This window comes from Panicum virgatum, chromosome 9K, assembly GCF_016808335.1.
Source record: "Panicum virgatum strain AP13 chromosome 9K, P.virgatum_v5, whole genome shotgun sequence".
Classification (NCBI taxonomy): Eukaryota; Viridiplantae; Streptophyta; class Magnoliopsida; order Poales; family Poaceae; genus Panicum; species Panicum virgatum.
In genome coordinates this window covers 65796989-65818399 of record NC_053144.1, presented here as the reverse complement: position 1 = coordinate 65818399, position 21411 = coordinate 65796989, and the positions used below count along the sequence as shown (strand labels likewise).

The following is a 21411-nucleotide window of genomic DNA, read 5'->3' as shown; positions in this document are numbered from 1 at the left end:
GTGGTACTCGCAGTCAGTACCTAGGCCGGCGTCGTCGTCGCGTGGGCCAGTGGGCCTCCTCTCACCGGCCGGCTTCCAAATCGCATGGGGGCGGGCGGGCCTTTGTTGGCTGTTGCTTCCCGCCAGGCTTGTTCGATATCGAGTGGCATCATCATCCGCCAGAGCAAGAGCCAGAGCCAGAGCCTCCCGTTTAGTTCGTGAAAAGTCGTTGATTTTGATATTATAATATATTTTATTGTTATTTGATAAATAATATCTAATTATGAATTAATTAGATTTAAAAGATTTATTTCGTGCTAATCAGTTAGACTGTATAATTAATTATTTTTTCAACTGCATTCAATGGTCTATACATGTGTCCGAATATTCGATGTGACAGATACTGTAGATTTTTTTTTGAGAACTAAACAGGGCAGTAGGGGCACAGTGCGGCGCGTGATGGCGAGCCGGCGGTGGCCTCGCTCTTCTCCAGTTCTCCGTCCGGTCCATCAATGCCTCCGTCCTCCTCCTTCGGCTCCGTCACCCCCCGCTCGTGATCGTGAGTGCTGCGCGCCGGAGAACACAAAAGCCAGACCCTCTCGCAGGTCTCACGCGCCGCCCGTTGCCTCCTTGCCGCGCCGGCACTCTACATACGTGCGTGACGTGGTGGTGCCGACGGGCTTGCCGCGGGCTGCGGATCGATCTAGCGAGCTCCCCGCGTTCGCCGGCCGCCGGTCACGTGTCCACGCGCGTACGTACGCGCGCGCATCTTGTGGTCGCGAGTACCCCCCGTCTCGTTGCGATTCAAGGAGGCCGTACCCGTACGTAGACAAGACCAGCACGGGCCACTAGCAGCGTGTAGCTGTGCGGATCAGCCGATGCAGGCTTGCAGGAGCGGTGCTGCCACGGCCAGCGGCCAGCGGCCAGCGGCCGTGCTCGCAGTAAAAGCGTAAAACAACTGCTGCTGGTTGCTGCTGGTGCTCGTAGGAGGAGTAGTAGAGTACCAAAAGAAGATAAAGGCGGGGGTACACGTAGCGTCGTAGGCTCGCACGTGGGGAGCGGATCGCGCGTGGCAGGCAGGGTGCCCAGGCCATCATTGCAAGTGCCAATGCCTCGCAGCCATCCAATCCAAGGACGGAACATTACAGAAACGCATCACATATACATACCGTATACTCCGATATAGGGACCGTGACTTTGCACGCGGTAACGAGGCACGGCCACGGCCCACATGTCATCGGGCGCCCGCTGCCTGCTGCCGCTTTCTCTTTCTCGGCTCCTGTGTCGCGTTGCTCGCGACCTGAGCCGAGCAGCAGCCGGCGAGATCGAATCGGATCCGATCCGCCGGGATCGATCGGTCTGTCGGCTGGGCCTGCCGATCGGGGTGCCGCTGCCACCGGGCATGTCCGGCCCCCGCCCGTGGGCGCGCTGGCGTTGCGCTCTCACTCCGGGTCCGGGGCTTGCCTGCTGCGGCCTCGCCGGCCTTTGTGTCTTGATCCAAGTGAAAGCGCCCGCGCGCGGCATCCCTCGCGCAGAGACCAGCCGCCGTCGCGTGAGATCCACCGAGGATTTTAAAGTTCCGTGTCCGCGCCTCGGGATCGCCGGCGCCCGTGCTTGCTAGCTCTTCTTTCTGATCGCCTCCTACCCGGCCCGTCGGGAGGGGACCTTGAATCTTTGGGGCCGCGCCAGTCACAGCCCCTTTTGACCTCCTGCTCGATCAAGGCTCGACACTCATCAGGACTTCAAGCTTTGAACGCGCGGCGCTCTCACGGAGAAAACCTGCGTGCGTGCGTGCTGGCCAAACCGAAAACACGGCACAAAGCTTTGACAAGGAGCGGGCCGGGCCGGGCCGGGTGATGACAAATTGACAACAATGCGTGCGGCGGCCAAGCCGGCCGCCGGTGCGCGGCGCCAACGTCAAACGCTGCCCTGTGCTCTCCTCCCTGCAAGGATGTCCCTTAGCTAGCGAGCGAGCTCCGTCGTCCGGGCCTGGTCATATGCCTGTGTTGGATAGCTAGGAGCCTAGGGCGACGTGCTGTGGCAATCCGAGCGCGTATGTGTTTTGTTTTTTTATACTAGCAGTGTCCGTGCATCGCTACGGGTAATATAAAGTTTACCCAAACCTAAATTAAATCATCAATTTTATACCCTTTCACTCCGTGTACGATCCGTGCCGTGTGTTGGTATGGATAATATTAATTTCTTTTTGAAAGACATGGATAATATTAATTTTATCTAGACATACATGAGTCCACAAATTTTATACTCTTTCGCTCCATGTACAAGCCATGTTGTGAGACCATCAATTTTATACTCTTTCACTCCTTATACAAGTTGTGTTTTGACCGACGAGGTATTGATTGCCCGGTTTACTATTGTGATTCGGATTGATTTGTTCGGATTCTAATTGATTTGTTCGGATTCCGATTAGAATTCTGACTGTGAAATCATTGCTTGCTTTAGATTTTCTATATATATGTATGGACGCCTAGATTGCCTCTCCCCGGCCACCGTTTCAAACTAACCACATACTGTAGTAGCATACGATCCATGCCGCTGGTCTCGACTGCCTCGCGCACGACGGATTATAATTGAAAAAAATAAAATGGATGACTTTCTGTAAGGAATGTGGTGATACTATGAAAAATACATATATTATGTACAATCATATCATTTAAGAACTATTTGCCAGGACTTTTTAGGAAATATCTTTATCACGATAAAACCCTACAAAGCCAACCCTCGACCTAGCTAAAACTATATATCTAGCTAATTTTATGTGTATACCATTAAGAAAGTTTGCGCGATGGTACACAAGTATCTCCGAAATTTTTAGTGATATACACGTAACCATGAACTTTCTTTATGGTATATACACGTAAAAGACTCTCCAAACAACCCCCGCTATTTTCAGCTGTAAAAGCCAACTAACTCCACACAGCTAGAAAAAAAATAGCTTGGTAGATCTACCTAGTTGGATCTAAACAGGCATGCATATATCTTCACCCCCAATTCCCAAAGGCCACGAGCATGTGAGTGAGTTAGTAGTAGGTGCTGAATGTGAGGCCACGCAAACGCTGCTCCATGATGTCATAATAACAAATCTCGTAGCTAGGCTCATAGGCATGGTAGCTTATATATGGCCTAGGTCATCATCCTAGCATACCTACCTCACAACAAAACCATACCACAAATACAGAACACAAAAGAAAATGCTAGTGCAGTGTTTCCTCGACCATTGTTCTATGCTTAACGAAACCTAGTGAATCTCTCATATGTTAGCCTCCTCCACTTCTCATCAACCCCTTAGTCCTTTCCTAACCTGGTTAATGTATTGTAGGGCTAAAGATATAATTAGCCACGCTTAGTGCTTGGAAAAACAATCAAGCATCAAATGTTACTTAATGGGCAAGTAAAAACTTCCTAAACCACTAGCTTCTGCAATTGTCCATACTTTTTTTCTCTGACATATAATTGGATTGCCAACTTCCACTTTACGAGCTTGGGCCTGTTTTTGGCCATATATTATAAAGCCTTTATCTGAAAAAGATGATGCTAAAGTTGTTTAATCGCGGTGCTTAAGGTTCACCACCAAAACTGTGTTTTGACCTCTCGCTCTGAGTTATTCGCTAACGCCAAACGAGCAAGTTGTCCACCCTTTTAGTTTGATCCTAGCTAGTATTCAACACTGCATGCCTCAGCGGAGGTTTTCCACATATAACTTTGTGCATAATTTCTTTTATTTGTAACAGAAACAAAAATATTATACCATGCCTCGTCATCAGTAAAATATATACATGTACTGCTACCTCTGTATTCCCTCATTGTTCATATTCGAAAATACCTTTTTATTGTTGCATTTTGATTCACATAAATAAAAAACTACTAGAGTAATTATTGGTCAAAGGTTCTCCTAATGAAACGAAATACCCGTTCTAAAGAAAACAGAGGGAGTGCTTAGTTAGGGAACTGAACACCAGCTTGCTTGGCTGCATGAGCCTTCAAGCATTATGGCCATCTATATGTTCAACCCATGAACTCGCCTATACTTAAGTGAATAATATGCATCAGTAAAAGCTCAACAATATATAAATGGAATTTCATACTTGTATTGCCGGAAGAGGAACGAATTGAAGCAACTTCTCCTCAAGAGTTTCTTGCACAATTATTTCCTCGTTGCCTTAGAAACTGCGGCCTATATATACATAAAATTGTTGTGTTGTACCACAATTAGGGGTGGTAAAGTATTTAAAATTTATCCTCGATAATCTAAGGGTCGGCCTTTAAAAGAAATGGACTCTAATTTTTCACAATTTTAAGCTAAAAATATATAAGAATAAAGTTAGATGTAAAAAGACCACTAGAGTCATATTACCCCGCTTGTCACAGTTCATCAGTAACATGGGTACTGCGTGAGCGTAACACTTGTGCCTTTTTTTTTGGTGTGCAGCCCCCCCCCCCCCCCCCCCCCCCCCCCCCCCCGCTCGCTTTCTTCATCAGCCCTGAAGATCCTTGTCCCTCTATATTTATAGCTTGGCTGGCTAGGCTGCATATGCTAAGGCCCTGTTTGTTCAAGCGTAAATTTTTTTTTGTTGAAATTTTACTAATTTTAAGTACTAAATGAAGTCTATTTACCAAACTTTTGCACAGATGGGTTGTAAATCGCGAGACGAATCTAATGATGCTAATTAATTCATGATTAATCAATAATTAGCGGATGGTTACTGTAGCATCGTTGTTGCAAATCATGGATTAAGTAGGCTCATTAGATTCGTCTCGTGATTTACAGTCCATCTATGCAAAAAGTTTTATAAATAGACTTCATTTATTACTCCATGCATGTGTCGAAATATTTGATGTGACAGTTTTTTTTTGTGTTTACGGAGTTTATGGGGTTGGAACTAAACAAAGCCTAAGCTAGGATGGCAATGGTACTAGCTACCCCATTTATAGGGACACTAGCTACTAGAGCCTACACGGACAAAGCCACATATATCTCCATATGCGCATTTGGAGGAGAATAGAGAATGTGTGCAGGGTCCAGCAGTGCAGCCACTCTGAGCTGGAAGTGCTTATCTTTCCATGATGCTTATCGGCCTCTAATAGTGTTGCATCGCATGTGTGTGTGGGTGTGTGGTCCATAAAGCATGGTGTACTAGTAGTACAATTTGTCCCACCAATTTGGGTCAGTTAAGTCCTGATCAACTTTGCAGTAGCTATCTAGCCCCATTTGCTAATCCAGAACCAAATTGCAGCTGCAGCTTTGCGTGCCAGATCAGGTTCATTTAGGGCGTGTTTGTGGTCCATGCAAATGCAGTCATTTCATACAGGCGTCTGAAATGATTCCGCACAAAGATCAATCGAGTGGATGCAAATATTGTTGTTCTAGCCGCACGCATACAAGCTGACATGCATGGTGTTTGCTCTTCTCTCTGATCTAGAAAAGAACCAGCAGGGCGTAGTTTTCTTTAAAAAAATAAAAGAAAAAAGAACTGTATAAAAAGCAGCAGCGTATTTTAGTTTCTTATTGCCAAGTCCATTAGTGTAGTACAGGTACAGCCACGATCCAAAAGGATGGGAATCGATTGATGGAGCGAGCCATAAAAAAATGACTCGAATACGACGGCTAGCCCTCTCGAGACTTGATGAACACACTCTTCTTTTTGACTGGGGGACTCACCAAAGCTGGGGAAAGGTGAAAAGAATTCGGTGGAAAATAATGCTAGGCCTTGTTTAGTTCTCTTCAAAATTCCAAAACTTTACAAGATTTTCCATCACATCGAATTTTTTAACACATGCATGAAGTATTAAATAGAGCTAAATAAAATAACTAATTACACAGTTTGTCTATAATTTGCGAGGCGAATTTTTTGAGCTTAATTAACCCATGGTGGGTAAAAAATGATCAAATACAAACAAAAATGCTATAGTGTTTTACACCCAAAATTTTATGCATCTAAACAAGCCCCTAGTAAAATACGTCACGCACAGTTTGCTTCCCGCCATTGAGACTAGTTCGGATCAAAGAGGAGTGATATAATTTGTTTTTCAAAAATTTGTAGGATGATGGCTGGGACCCCCCGCGGGGACATGAATCGATTTGATTTCGAAATTTTAAGGCAGCCTGTAGGCACCACATGAGGAAACAGTTAGCATCAGAATCGTCCGTGTACAAAACATAAAGAAGGGTAAATCGTTCGAGCGTAAAAAGGACGCACTGCAGTCAGAGCGGTAGCATCAGAAAACTGTCTCCCAAATTTTCAAAAAAGAGAGCTTTAAAAAAAAATCAAAAAGAGCATATACTAGTAATACCAGAGGGCAGAGGATGACAAAGTCGATATCGGACAGAACATCAAAGTCGAACGACAGAAGAAAATTGCAGCTGAATAATCAAAGGTGAAAGCCCCCTTCGAGCTCGCATGTGTAGCCTATCCAGTTGGCTCGAACAAATCTCTCCTCCCGGTAGCCGAAATGCTTGACTGTCCTTTTTCACACCGAACCCGGAACCGCCCTAATCCATTCATGTTACTGCTGAAATTTGTTAAGTGATGATACAAGTTGTTTAGAACATTAATTCGCACGTTTCCTAAAACTCTAGAAAAAAAATAATTTGCGCGATTTTTATTCTGCAGTAGACCTGTCGCCTACGGAGGCAGGTAGTACATGCACTCAGGGGTGGATGCACACCCCGGGCCACCCGGGCCATGGCCCGGGGTTCGGCCCAATTTTTTTTCATTTTACAGTAGCTTCTATTTCTGGATTTGGATCAATTGCTGAAGAAGGATTTGGATCAATTGCTGAAGAAGGATTTGGATCAATTGCTGAAGAAGAATAAATATATTACTTCGCGATGACGCTTTTTGTATGTTATCTATCTTTCCGTTTATATTTTCATGTATCTTTTGAACTGTGAATTTGTGGATGTCTATACTTAAAACTCGGCCCGGGGTTCGACTCAATCCTGGTTCCACCACTGCATTCACTCATTCAGTAGCATAGATAGGATAGGTAAGAAGAGAGCCAGCTAACACCATCTCGCAAGAGTTTACTTTGGTAGCAAGTCATGGGCCTGGACTCTTAGCGTTTTGATTGTGTTGAGGGCCGTACGGGCAGCCGGGATAGAAGGCTTGTTTCCTGGTTTTGCACCGCGAAATCCAGGCGTGCCACAAACATGGCAAAGCATGCGTGCATCGCTCGATCGACACCTGACTCACCAATGGAGGCAAAACCTGACCAACGATCGATGATCACACCAAGAACTGTAGTGCCTGTTTGTTTTTCTGTCGATATCCTCAACTATCAGATCGGCAATACTCGTCGTCCGTTCATCTTTTATACCTCTGCTGCTCTGCTTACGCGTTCACCTTCAGACCTTCTCTACGTTTTCCATTTTCAGTCGACTGACAGATAACACGCGAGGCTGCGGCAACTCCTGGAAATGATTCCAGTAATGATTGGCAATTCACTTACTAGCGCAGAGCACTAGCAGCAGCAGGCAGAGCGTGTGCGCCCCCGTCAAATCCCTCGCCGATCATGCTATCCACCGATCTCGGATCTCACCTTTTGCTCCCTTTTGATCTCCCTGCGTAATGCTCTGTTCGCCGCACGCTCAGTCCAGAAAAAGGAGAAGGAAAAAAAAAAAACTGCAGCGCTGCAGGATGCAGTGTTAAGTATACTGATTACATGGTACGCTTTGGGGCGGCAGTGCGCTCGCCATCGATGAGATAGAAACGTCGTCAGGTATCCAACTGAGCGGGCTCGCGATGCTTTCAGTATCCGAATCGATTGCTTTCGATTGGAATTCGCTTCTTTTTTTCAAGGCTGAGCCACAAAGAAAGTGTTCTCATACGCCATGAGTGCTTTCTGGAACAGCTGACAACACGTGGCAAAGATTAATTTACTAGTACTCGTCAAAATGAAGTGGCTTCGGAGATTTCACATTTAAAGTGGCTTCGGATTTCCTCAAAATGAAGTGAAGAAATGGTGATGGCACCGTCTAACATCACGGGAAAACAGAGGGAAGAGGACAAAAGAACATGGCATTTGCTTAGTTACTCCACTAGAATTAGTACTAACCGCACAATTACACTGGAAAAAAACAAAAATGGAGAAAAAGATCCAAGAAAGCCTCCCAAAGATCACCAGTAGTAGATCTCATCAGAGCAGCAAGCGCTTGGTGCCCCAAACCACCACGCGTATTTTACCGTTACTCCACCATTTTACAGTTACCCGCCCCCCAATCCAGAGAGAGAGAAAAAAAAATCACACCACTCTGGTACTCCTCCCGTGCGCGTAGCCGTGCCCGTGCCCGTGGCCAATGGCGCGGTTCAGCACGACCCTCGTCGTCTCGTACACCGGCAACTCGTCCCTGTACGCAGCGGCCCCGCCAGCGGCCGGCGCGACGGCCGCGAAGTTCTCGAGCTCGAACAGGTCGGAGCTGGCGTCGCTGCTCTCCTCATCCTCGTCGTCCTCATCGCTGTCCATCTCCATCCTGTGGAGCAGCATCCGCTCCAGCTCCACCACCCCGACCTGCACCCGCCGGCGCTCGACGCCCGCGGCTGGCACCGCGGCCGCCGCCTCGCCGTCGCTGTCCACGAACCGCACGGTGCGCTTCGGCTGGCCCCGCGTGGACGGCGTCTTGCTGAGGCAGGAGCGCGAGTACGAGGACGCCGTGGAGCACGCGGACTCCGCCGCGAGCGACGCCGAGGGCGGCGTCGGCGGCGCGCGCTTGCCGTTGAAGATGGCGTTGAGGAACCCCGCGAGCCGCGCGCCGGGGGACGCCGGCTTGCGGAGGTCCCTGAGCTTGGCGCGGATGTTGGCCCCCGGCTTACTCTTGGCGGCCTTCTTCGTCTTGTCCGGCGCGGGCGCGGGCGCCTCCCCGGCGGCGGCGGCGGCGGCGCTCGTGCGGATGGGCCGCAGGCGGCGGTGATGCGACGACTCCGCCTCGGACGAGGAGAAGCCGCCGTAGCTGGAGCACTCGGACGAGCTGGACGTGGCGGCGTGCGCCCGGCTGGCGCGGTAGCTCCCCGCCAGCGACGCCTTGTAGTAGTAGCTGCAGTGCAGGTCCTGGGTCTGCTTCTTGGCCGCCCCGTCGTCGGGCTCGTCCATGGACTTGTATATGGCGTCGAGCAGCGTGGACGAGAAGGACGGCTGGTCGGCGTACCGCCTCGCCCTCCCCGGCGCCGGAGCCGCCGCCCCCTTGTCCCCCCACCTCTCCATCCCGCCCGGCAGGCGACAGCCAAAGCTCACGTCCTGATACGCACACCACCGCCGCCGCGAGCAGACAGCAGAGCACGGGAGCAGAGGCGCTCGCCGAAGCTGCTCAATGCAAGCCTGGCTGGGAGCGGAAGGCGAGCTTGGTGGTAGCTGCTGCGCTGTGTTGTGTGCGGCGGAAGTGTGGGAGCTCTGCTTTGGGCTTTGGCTTGGAGGAGAGCAGAGTGAGCGAGCTGGGGAGAGAAGAGGGTGAGGGGGGAAGGGAATCATCGGCCCCAAGATATAGCGGCGGGGCGGGACGGAGGGAGGCGGAGCGCTGACGTGGCGAGGGGGAGGTGGGAATGGAAACGGGGGTGGCGCCCGGCTAATTCGGTTTGGGCGTGCGGGTGGGTGGATGGCGATCTCCGTCTCCTTGCCGGTGGGCCCGCGTGCCCGTTTACCGTCACCGCCTCCGCCTCCGCCTCCGCAGTAGACTTACAGTTACCCGCGCGAAATGTACCGCGCCGCCCCTGTGCCTGTGGTGTGTGACTGTGTCTGTGTGTGTGGTGCCCCTGTCTGATGCTGGCTGCTGCAGCTCACGCGTGAGCATTTCATCGGGGGAGGTCTGGTTTGGTTTACTGCCGCTGTGCAACAGTGCAAGCGGTACCGCCGGGTGGCCGATTTCCTTTTCGGCACCACGTCCCAGGTTCCGTTCTGACTCGTGTCGTGCCCCGTGGCGATCCGCCGCGAACGTGCAGATTTAATCGCGGCTTAGTACTACTAATCCCGATCGATCATAGTTAAGAAGGGTAGTACTAGTAATGTAGGGTGAAGTATAGTACGTCCGAGGTTTAGGAGTGGGGGGAGGGGAGGGGGCTGTCCCAGTCCTCGGCCTGGCATCACACCGCGCCGTGGTACGTGTCGCTTGGGCCGGGTGTGCACGCAGCCGGACACACTCCAGCCGCGACAGCAGACGAGACCTCTCAACAGTCCCATGTACTACGTGGGAAATAAATTGGGTGCGGTGCTGGAACACACTGCGCGATCGAGGAGCAAGCAGGCCGGCGCCCCACCTCCGTTTCCTTGTACAGGCGGGTCGTTTAATTTTCTCGCGCGCGCAAGCGTAATAAATTTCAGAAGACACACTATGCTAACCAGTGTACCAACCGATGGTGTGGGTACGTACAATGCGATGCGCTTGTGCAAATGCGTGCGTGCACCACTCGAAGAGCTCTACAGTGCCTCCTACATGTCGTCCCCCCTTGCTAAACGCTGACAATTCAACAACACGCACCACCCCTCTGCTTCATCGTCGAGGATCACGTGATCGCATCATTCAATCTCGCCGTGCTTAGCTCACCTCGCCTCGCCGCCTCGACAGGACAAAACCATGTCGCGCTGCGGACGAACAGGGCGGCGTGCATCAGCAGACGCGCCCGGCCGGCCCCCGTAAACAAGCGGCGCAAACACGCAAGAACACCACCACAATGGAGGGCGCGCCGCCGTGCTCTCGCGGGCACGGCGGGGACGGCGCTTTCTCGCATGCACCGCCGGACGACGCGATCGGAGAAGCCCCCGCCGGCCGCGTCCGTCTTTATTATGGATCGGAGGGGATGGGATTTGCGGCTTGTTGCGTTGCAGGACCAGAGGGGGGTCCCGCGCGACGGTGACAGTGAGGGGGCAGGCAGGCCGCTGCGTCGCCGCGTGAGGGGGCACACTAGCTTGTTGTTGCTCTCTCATCCACAGTGCCCTCTGTTTCCATTTCCGCGGCTTTTAGTTAGTAGTTCGGGGGGCTTGTCGTGCCTCGATGCGTACTGCGTGATGATGGCTCACCGCATGAACGCACCTTCTGTTTCATGGGGCCGAGGTGGCCGGCGATGGGGGCGGCCGCCGGGGACACGCTCACGAGGGGGTGAGCGTGACGGCGACGACGACGAGGTCATGACCACGAGGACGCCGCCGGCCGCCTGATCGGATCAGTATCATATTGAAAGACCCGATCCCGTATTTAAAACCACCAAATTTGTCCTGGAGAAAGACACCACCGAATTTAGTGGCGTTCCGACCCACGCCCCTCGAAAGCAACCCTGTCGAGGTAGCAAGCATTGAACCCCGCTCTGAATGAATAATAAACTCCCAACCAAACCAAACCAAGATCCCCGCTAGATCCGTCCGTCCGCGTACCGATCGGGGCCATCCACCGCGAGTCCGTCCTCCGTCCACGAGGGAATGGACCGGACGGCGCGCCGTCGCTGTCGGCCGCGGACATCTCGCCATCCCGCGGCCGCCCGCCCCTGGGGTGGGGGCCTGCCCGACAAACATACCAAACCGCCGCGACCCGCGCCATCCCATCACGCTGCATCCGATCCGGCTTGTGGTGTGGTGCACACTCGGGCTGGGCTGCTGTTGGTTGACTCGACAACTGGGGTGGAGCGCGATAGCGATCCTGTTCGTCTCCTCCTGCTCCGGCGGGACAGAGCAGGGCACGGAAGTGACGGGCGCCACCGATGGCTTCCTCGGGAGACAATGCAGGTCGCCTCTCGCCTTTGCTGTTCTCCCACCGCATCGGCACGCCGGGCGCCGGAGCTTTCCGAGTAATGGAGGTGCACCCTGCCTCTGCCTGCACCGTCGCCGGGTGATTGATTGGACGGGTTGGTGTTCTGATTGCGCGCGTGCGTGTGCGTGTGGGGCACTTGCGACTTGCGACTTCCGAGCGAGCCGTCATGGCGCCGTGGGTGCCTGTTGGATCATGGCCTCACCCCCTTCGTGGGTCGTTGACGCGGCTGGTTTGCTTGGTTGAAATGGGCGCGCGCCTGTCGACTCATTATTGGTCACGGTCCGGGCCTCAGGAATTCAGAGACAGGGATACAGCGCGCCTGCCTGTGTGCATCGGCGCCCTGGCTGCTCTATCCACTCTTCTCTTGCGCCGTCTCGCATCGCATGTGCAACAAGGCGCGGCTTTCCATACCGCGACGCCGCTCGTTTTGTTTCTAGTACGTGGACAAACAAAAATGAGATGGTTAGACTACCGCCCAGCCCTCATTACAGACGGTAATTATAAGCCCCTGTCTGCTTACATCTGAATTTGTTGTCTGCAATTTATATGGATCTCACGCGGTAGTATTTGTCCCAGGAGGTAAAGCCAGAACTAAAGACAACAGAATACACCCGAGGTCATGTGACGAGTGAGAACTGATTTGGTAATTACTGATTCAGAAGTAGTATTTCTAGAATCTCTCACCCGGGCAGTAGTTAACTCGAGAAATAAAGGGGGTAAAACTGTGGATGCAGGAATCAGGTCTCCCTTGCCTCACTCAGCCAACGCATTATTCTCAAACGCAAACCTAGCTACTGTAGTGCGCATAGCTCTACCTACGAGCAACAGAATCCGGCAGCACACTGAGTGCCACAGTAGTCGCGTACGATCAGCTGGCGGTGTCGGGGCAACGTGTTGGTGAGCCACTCGGCAAGGCGCCCACAGCGTGCCCTGGGTCGCGTCCGGATCGCTCGATCGATCCGCTGGCCCCTCGAGCTCGAGGGCAAAGCGCGAAAAAGCGGAGGCAGCGGCTGCTGGGACGTCACGTTGTGCCGCGGCGTTGCCGCCCCCCCCCTCCCCCCCCCCCCCCCCCCCCCAAGGGATCGCCCGTCGCGGCAAAGCGGGGGAGGGGAGCCCGCGCCCCGCGCCAGGCTTTCGCTTTCCCCGCGGTCGGCCAGCGCCGCGGCAGCCGCAGCAGCTGGGAGGGAGGAGGGGTCGCTGGCTGGCCCCTGCCCGTGATCCGGCCGCATCCGCTCAGGGGCTCAGGGCTGGCTGACCGGCCGGCCGCGCACGACGTCGCGACGCCGTCTGCCTGGCAGCTTCCGGTGCACGGGTGGCGAACCCAGATCGTGTCGCCGGCCGGTTTTGTTTCTCTCTCTTTCTCCTGTCCACCTGGCTGTCCTGTGTGCGTGCGTGCCGGGAACGAAGGTGGCCGGAACCGAAAGCGGATCAGCAGCCTGTGGCGCACGCACCGTTGCACCGCTGGCCTGGGCGATTAACAACTACTAGTGGTAAAGGCCTAAAGGGGCAATGGAAGGAGCGCACGCTTTGGAGAATGTTAAGTGTCCCTGTCGCCAGATGATGGATGCGCTAATCATGGTATACCGTAATGCCTGTGCCTGCCGCCTCTTTTGTTTTGTCGCTCGCTCTTTCCAGGCCCTAGCTAGGGTGGTCCACGGACTCAAGGAGGAAAGGGCTAGGACTAGGAGGGGGGTGGTTGCCCTCGTTCTGGGTTGGTTCTCTGCTCTGTTCGGGCATATTTTCTGCTGGGTTAGGTTTAGGTCCATAGGAGGGTAGTTACCTTTAGTCCTTTACCATGGCAGGTAGACAGGAGGATCCATGACACCTAGTACAAGCATTGCTAATGGAGAATTACATTAGGATCATGAGGGTAGTTACCACTGATCGAACTCACTAGAGCTCGATACCTTCAGCAGTAGGAGTAGCTTGCAACTCACAACGACTAGACTCAGCCAGCCTCCACGCATCTTGCAGCAAGGGTTGTGTACGTTAGCAGTGGCGGATCTAAAGGGGGGCTAGAGGGGCTCGAGCCCCCCTACTGCTTGGGAGCCCATGGATCCCCCCTCAGCCCCCTCTAATTTTTAGACTCCATGGATGAACAATGGGGGGCTGGAGAGCTTGCTGGAGGTAGAAGACGACCTGCTCGCGACGTTGGGCCAACTGGCCAAGTGAACAGCCCAGCACAGCACAAAATTTTTTGAACGGCCCAAAAGGCCACCCGCAAGCCCACTCACAAGGCCACAATCCAAAAGAGCCCAAGTGGCCAAGTCCAGTAGTTCCCCCAATCGCAGTGCCATCCAAATCCCTAGCAGGAACCGATGCACGCATCAGCTCGGTCGGCTTGCTCTGCTCGCGTCCGGCGGTGGCGGCGCTCGGCGGTCGACGAGCGGACGGCTCACCGCGGCTGGTGGGAGAGCTGCGGCCGGGGGCAGCACCGCGGCAGCCGGCAGGGTCTCGCAACGCGCTTCGCGCACGGTGCATCTACGCTGCGCCCTGCCCGCGTCGCCACCCGGACCTGCGGCCGCGGTCCGCCGGTCGCGTCCACGGAGGACGTGAGGAGGCGGCGTGGCAGCGAGACCGCGCGTGCTGCAGGCGGCCGGGCGCGCCGGAGTCCGCCCCGCGCCGCCGCGAGCCCGCGACGCTAGCCGCTTAGAGCCCCGGACACGCGGACCGCGGTCCTGATCCACGGAGGAGGCGGCAAGACTGCGCGCGTGCGACGTGCCAGCGTGGCCTTGGGCAGCCGAGCGCGACGAAGTCCGCTCAGGTCAGCTGTCAGGTGCACGGCCGGAGAACGCCAGAAGCTCAGAACGGTATGGATTATTGAACTGGTTAAATTTCTGATCCCAATTTCATCTATCTTGTAATTTGTCAATAATTTGTAGTCTTGTCAATAATTTGTAGTCTCGTAGAGTTGCAAGATGTTGAAGAGAACATTGATACTTCCGGTGGCAACTGCTTCATCAATGTTTATTAATATTTTGTAGAATTGCAAGATGTCGAAGAGAACATTGTTCACCTATTATTCAAGCAGTAGCGGTACTCCTACTCCTCCAGAAACTAATGCAAGGCCCCCAAAAAACCGCAGAGTAGAATTTTGTGCATCAGATATCATTAGTGACCCTGGATTGCGCAAGCCAATTGATGAGTATTCGTTTGAGATTAGAGATCAAGTTAAGAGGGCATATGCTTTGAGGGGTCCAACTCAACAACCAGTTGGCTTTACATTTCCTCGCTCATGGCAAAGTGGTGAATGGAGATCTTTTCAGCAGCATTGGTTTGGGACTTATGATTGGCTGGAGTATAGTGAGTCAAAGGATGCAGCATTTTGTTTTTATTGTTATCTTTTCTTTGAGCCAGGAAAGCCCGATAAATGGGGGAGCAGTGTCTTTGCAAAGGTCGGTATAGACAAATGGAAGAAGGCTTTGGAAAAAATTGATAAACATGGTGCTTCACATTCTCATTGTAATGCAAGGCCGAAGTGCGATGACTTTATGAATCAAAGAACAAGTGTCACTCGGAAATTTGAAAAGCAAAGTAAGGAGGAAGATAATCGATACAAGACTCGCTTGTCATCTTCTTTAGATGTTGCAAGGTTCCTCATACAGCAAGGTGATGCTTTCTGTGGACACGATGAGTCCTCTACTTCGCTCAACAAGGGAACATTCAGATAGATGATTGACTGGTACAAAGACAAGGTCGAAGTGGTTAAGGATGCATATGATAAAGGCTCTAAAAATTGCCAGATGTTGTCTCCTTTTATTAAGAAGGATCTTACAAAAACTTGTGCAGAAGAAGTCACATCAGTGATTATGGATGAGATTCATGGCAGGCGATTCTCGGTGCTTATTGATGAATCTCGAGATGTATCTATAAAGGAGCAAATGGCTATGGTTCTGAGGTTTGTAATCTACTAGAGACTCTGCATTGTTTCCTTTCCATTGTATAATTTTATATTCATGCTAAGTTGCTAACATATAACTTGATGTGTAGGTTTGTGAATGATGAAGGAAAGGTGCTAGAGAGATTTCTTGGACTTAAACATATTGAGAAATATACATCTATTGCATTGAAAGAAGCTTTGGTCGGTATGATTTCTAGCCACAAGTTAAGCATGAGTATGATTCGTGGACAGGGTTATGATGGAGCTTCCAATATGAGAGGTGAATTTAATGGTGCATAAATTGGTTCGTGATCAAAATCCTTATACCTTCTATGTGCATTGTTTTGCCCATCAATTGCAATTAGTGGTTGTCGCCGTTTCAACTTCTACTCCAGCTATTGCAGATTTTTTTAACTATGTCCCTTTGATAGTCAATACTGTGGGTGCATCTTGTATGAGAAAGGATATCTTGCTTGCAAAACACCATGATAGTTTGTTAGAAAAAATAGAGAATTGTGAGATTGCCACCGGAAGAGGTTTAAACCAAGAAAGTAGCCTTGCTAGGCCTGGAGATACTAGATGGGGCTCCCATCTTAAAACATTGCTTCGTATTTTGGTTATGTGGGAGGCTATATTGGAGGTGCTTGAGATTGTGAAAAAAGATTCCATTAAACCTACATGTACTGGTGGTGCTTTTGGTCTGATTAGTAAAATGGAAAGCTTTGATTTTGTGTTCATCATGCATTTGATGATTGAAATATTGAGCACCACAGATACTTTGTCACGTGCTTTGCAAAGAAAGGATCAAGATATTGTCGAGGCAATGCATTCTATCATGAGTGTGAAAGAGACCTTGCAGGATATGAGGGACAATGGATGGGAGCCGTTATTCAAAAGAGTGAAGTCATTCTGTGATAAAAATGAGATTGAAGTGCCAGATATGGATAAGGAGGTAAATGCTAGAGGGACATCTGCACGTAGAAGGCAAAAGGTAACAAACATGCATTTCTACCATGTTGAGATTTTTCTTGCTGCCATTGATGCCATTTTGACCGAGATGAATCATCGATTTAGTGAAGCTAGTTCAGAGTTGTTAGTATGCATGGCTTCACTTAATCCAAGGAACTTCTTCTCTAATTTTGATGTGGATAAGCTTGTGAGACTTGCTGAAATATATGCTGAAGATTTTGATGTCGGACATCTTGCGGTGTTGCCAAGTCAACTTAAAGCATTCCACCAACGTGCTAAAAGAAATAGAGAGTTTCTTGGGTGCACATAACTTTCAAAGGTTGCTGAAATTATGGTCAAGACAACCATGAATACCTCTTACCCATTAGTTTATCGGCTCGTTGAGCTCACATTGATACTTCCAGTGGCAACAGCTTCGGTTGAGAGGGTTTTTTCAGCTATGGCTCTTTTAAAGACGGATTTGCGCAGCAAAATAGGGGATGAATGGCTCAATGATTTGATGATATGCTATGTTGAGAAGGAGATATTTAGAAGCATTAGTAGTGACAAAATCATACATCGGTTTGAAGATATGAAAAAAACGTCGTAGGCTTGTGCCTAAAGACAATTTAGTGGTATGCTTAAATCTATTTGAATTTCATAATTTCTTGACATTATTATTTGCCCGTTCACTTATTTATTTTGTCTTGTGTAGATTGCTCCTCATGGGGAAGATTGAAGAAGAATAACGGGTGTCATTGTCAGCACGCCTCATTATGTTTTGGTTTCATGTTTTTTAATGGGCAAAACTTCATATTCATCTTTTGCTACTTCTCGTAATGTACTTATCTATGTTTTCATGAACATTTCGTTCTAGTATTGTTCTAGATTGTATGCTGGCAGTTGGCTTCAGCCCCCCAATCATTTTGTCCTGGTTTCGCCCCTGTACGTTAGACCAAACTCCACGCAGCCGTTCCATGCCATTGCCAACGAAGGAACAGCCCGCCAGGGACGGAACCGAGAAAACGATAGATCATCTCGATCTCCCACCGAAAAAGCAACAGATGTGCTCTAGCCGCGCACTACTCAGCAAACAGTCGTCCTGAATATCGATCGACGTCTTGTCCCCTGATACGATCAGATATTCCTTCCACCACTGCATCCATCTCATCTCTCCTCCCCACGTACGCCTGCAGGATACAGAGCTATCGAGATAGCACAGGGGTGCTAGCTGTTGTCTTTCCAAAGGAAAAACAAAACAGGGTGCTAGACTCACTGCTAGTCGTTGACGGCATCAATGCAAGATCGTCTCCTAGTTGCTTCAGTGCGTGGGCGGCCAGACTGCTCGCTCGACAAGTCGGCCTGATTGCGATTGGACTGCTAGCCTAGTGGACACTGAAGCCGGCTGTGTTCTTGTTGATCAGGATGGGTCGTCGATGGTGCTACAAGATAGCAGATGTACCTCCTCACCTGATTCTATAATTATTGCATATGGATCATGATTGTTTGTTTGGAGATTTGGTACCAGTCTAGCGGGCTGCGGATTATCTGAATATTCAGCTTTGTCGATTGTACTAATACAGGAAAAATATTCTGCTTATAAGTTTATAGTAGCCAAACCAAATTACATTAGCTCCAGATTTCGAATCAGGAGCATCATAATGGTTTGGTACTTTGGTGCAGATTTACCGTAGCTGTGTTTGCTGAGAGATCAGTTTGATGCGTCACATGATGGACACTGCAGCGTCTGCTCTGGAATAGTTCACCTACATGGATGCACGCCTTTTGTCTGCAAGGTTTCGATGCCGTATGCAGCTTCGCCATTTACACAAAGCCCGTGCTTGTACGCTAATACGGCCGATGCAGTGATTAATCTACTGGATCCTCATTAAATGGTCCCGGAAACGAGCACGATACAAGACAGGACAGTTTCAGTTAGCTGTAAACAGTGAGCATATACAAGCTTTTGGTAAACATGCAACGTGAATGGAGAATACAGTATGTGTGGCAAAGTGTGTGCAGCCCACATGCTACCTGTTCGGCTAGCTCAATGAACAATGCTCGGCTGGCTTATTACGGCTTATTCCATCTCACAGAATACTATTCATTCTACCAGCCGAGCACTATTCATTCTACCAGCCGAACAGGCTCTAACACGGGTTGCAGTCATGTGAATGTGTACGTGTAAATCTAGCAACAAAAGAACAAGGAAAAAAAATCTCAGGATGCGGTATGTGTACCTAATTGTCCTAGGCGTTTCGAGGCAGGTAGTACAGGACAGTGAGGTCACAGGTCACCACCACCTTAGGGCATCATTCCTGTCGTCAAATTGAAAACCTAAATTTTCGAAAGTACAGCTGAGCTGCACTCGTCAGTAACCAAAAACACACACCACATATTAGGAGAAAACTGTATAATCATCGTCAGCTGGATGGCATAGCCCATATAGACGACTTGCAGTTTAATAAACAGCTTATTCAGAGTTTCAGAGGGAAAACCCACAAATTCACTCCGCTGGCAGACTGGCCCCAGCGTGACTGAGCTGCAAGCCTGCTACGAAATTCGGTGAAACCATGCAGCGTTTTATCTTCGCACGCGCGGCGCGTCCACCAAGCACGAACAGGATCAGGCTCCTTCGGTTCCTGGCTTGGTCCCATGCGATGCGAGTGAGACGACGCAGCAGGGAACAGCCGACGAGAGGATACAGAATTCAGATTCCTTCCATTACGTTTCTATGGGCACCGGCCACACGGTTTCGAGATCAGAGAAAGCGAAAAGACGAGCAGGCATGCAGGCAAAAGAAAGAGCCGGGGCATGCATGCCGGAGGCAGCGGCAGAGGCGACAGACGTGGGAGCGGACAAGCAGCAGGTACACACACAGCTAGCTCGGGTAGGGCATGCAGGAGCAGGACCAGCGGTGCCCAGGCCCCGGGCGGGCTATGGTGATCCCGAGACGGGGAGCAGAGGCGGGCAAGGCGCATCATGAGCGCCGAGCGCGCGAGCTCAGACGATCCGATCGTCTGCCAGGTGCGTGAAAGCAGGGAGGGGAGAGGAGAGGAGATCGGCCAGGAAAGGGAGCGGCACGCCGCCGCACCCACACCACCGGCGCCTCGCCTCCTTTTGCTTCTTTCGAACGACGCGGGCGCAGCGCCCCCCGCCTCGGCGCTCGCCGATTCTTCCTTTCCTTCGTCCTCGCCGCGCTTTTTCCTCTTTTGCTTTCCGGCCGGCCGGGCGCCCATCCGCGTTCTGACGACGGCGGCCACGCGCGCCCCCGGCAGGCTCCGGACTGTTAAGAACTGTGGTGATCTATAAACTTAAACAGTGAACTCATTAAATGATCCATAATAAAATAATTAATTAAAAAATGAAAAAGATAAGAAGAACGGGATGTTTCCATCCCGTTCCACTCTGATCGGGGGTGAACCGACCTAAGGGGTGTCGGTTCCCCGGTGGGCAACGGGTCTATATATACAAGGGGGTTGAAACCCCGTTTGGCTAGCCCGATCGACTACCAGTTGCCACCACCGAGGTAACGCCACTGACATGCCCAAAATTCAAATACAGAGGCTAAGAACAGATGAGAAGAAATTGAGATGAGAGGTCCTAGCGACCAAGGTACGCATCTCATGACACTCTTGTGGTTCCTTTTGATCTAGAGATCCTAGAATTTCTAACAATGGCGATGCACCTCATTGGTTCTTAAGATCATAACTAAGATGGCACATACAAGTGTCATAAGAGGTGTAGTTCCCATTAGAAAAGTTCAATACTAAGGATATTGATGAAAAATTAATGATTTTACTGGTCATCAATATCTAATGGGAATATATTAAGATAAGTCACTTATGGACAATATCATAATCAACGGGAGCAATCCATCAATTCTAGGTAAATGTAAGAATCAAGGGGAGTAATCCCCAAGATAAGTATTTATTAAAGGACATTTGATATTAATGGTGAGTTGTTTTCTTCATATCAATGAAGGTAAGATAATATGATATGCCTATGGGCATCATTAAGCTCAAAGAAATGAGACTAAGATAAGGCAATAAGATGAGTCTCTAAGTAAGAAAATTCTAAGTTTTTTTAAAAACTATATTCATGAAAAGAAAGATAATGTTATTAGTCTCTATTAGCATAAAATTGTGTTTATTTCCTATGTATATTCATTCTTATATGTTTGAATAGGAATAGACAAATAAATAAATAAATAAAGGTTATTCGAAATATGGTACTATTGCATAGTCCACATTTCTAGGGGGAGAGTGAAACCTTAAAAAAGTGGAAAGACATTTCATTATCTTCCACCTCTTTAAATCAGGTAAGAATTAAAATTGAGAAAAAGATTAGACGAGTTTATTATAGTTTCTCATGTGTCACCTAGTTGACAATGTTGTCTTTAGAACTGAATACCATTTCAATGCTCTATCTCACCACCAATGTCATTTAGTTGATCATAAGATGGTAATTCTAAAGTAAGGAAGAATAATACTAAAAGAAAATTAGCTAAGCTCACTTATGAATACTTGTTTTAGCTCTTTATGGTGCTTTTGTGCCCACATGAAGATCTCTGATCAATCCCACTTAAAGTGAAAGGCATATATATATAAAAAAGGGATTGATTACGTTATATATGATATAAAGAATTGATGACATTCGTTGCTCATCATTTGAAAAACTATCGAGTCCATAAGTGATACATAAGTACAAAAGAAAATAACTTATTCAATTAAGTTTTAAAACAATAGGGATATATATATATATATATATATAAGATCCAGATTTTCTTTTATCTGGATACTAAGATTATCTTGGTGATATATCTTAAGTTTTGAATAATGATAATCACCAAGAT

At 49.8% G+C, this 21411-nt stretch overlaps 2 protein-coding genes across 4 annotated transcripts; one reads left to right on the top strand and one right to left on the bottom strand.

Moving 5' to 3' along the window:
- Positions 1–8001: 8001 nt before the first annotated feature.
- Positions 8002–9462, bottom strand: LOC120647139 (protein BIG GRAIN 1-like). The gene has a single exon (XM_039923786.1). The coding sequence runs from the start codon at positions 9460–9462 to the stop codon at positions 8242–8244; it is 1221 nt and encodes a 406-aa protein (XP_039779720.1). The 3' UTR covers positions 8002–8241.
- Positions 9463–15919: 6457 nt separating this feature from the next.
- On the top strand, positions 15920–17475 carry LOC120647138. 3 transcript variants are annotated; one of them, XR_005664694.1, is made up of 3 exons: positions 15920–16599; positions 16762–17191; positions 17272–17475. XR_005664694.1 is itself a non-coding variant. In XM_039923785.1 (2 exons), the coding sequence occupies exons 1-2, from the start codon at positions 16063–16065 to the stop codon at positions 17293–17295; spliced, it is 561 nt and encodes a 186-aa protein (XP_039779719.1). In that variant the 5' UTR covers positions 15921–16062; the 3' UTR covers positions 17296–17331. The 3 variants fall into 3 exon arrangements, 1 of the variants encoding a protein (XP_039779719.1); XR_005664693.1 differs by having other exon boundaries at positions 16683–17191; XM_039923785.1 differs by lacking the exon at positions 16762–17191 and having other exon boundaries at positions 15921–16599; positions 17272–17331.
- Positions 17476–21411: the final 3936 nt, after the last annotated feature.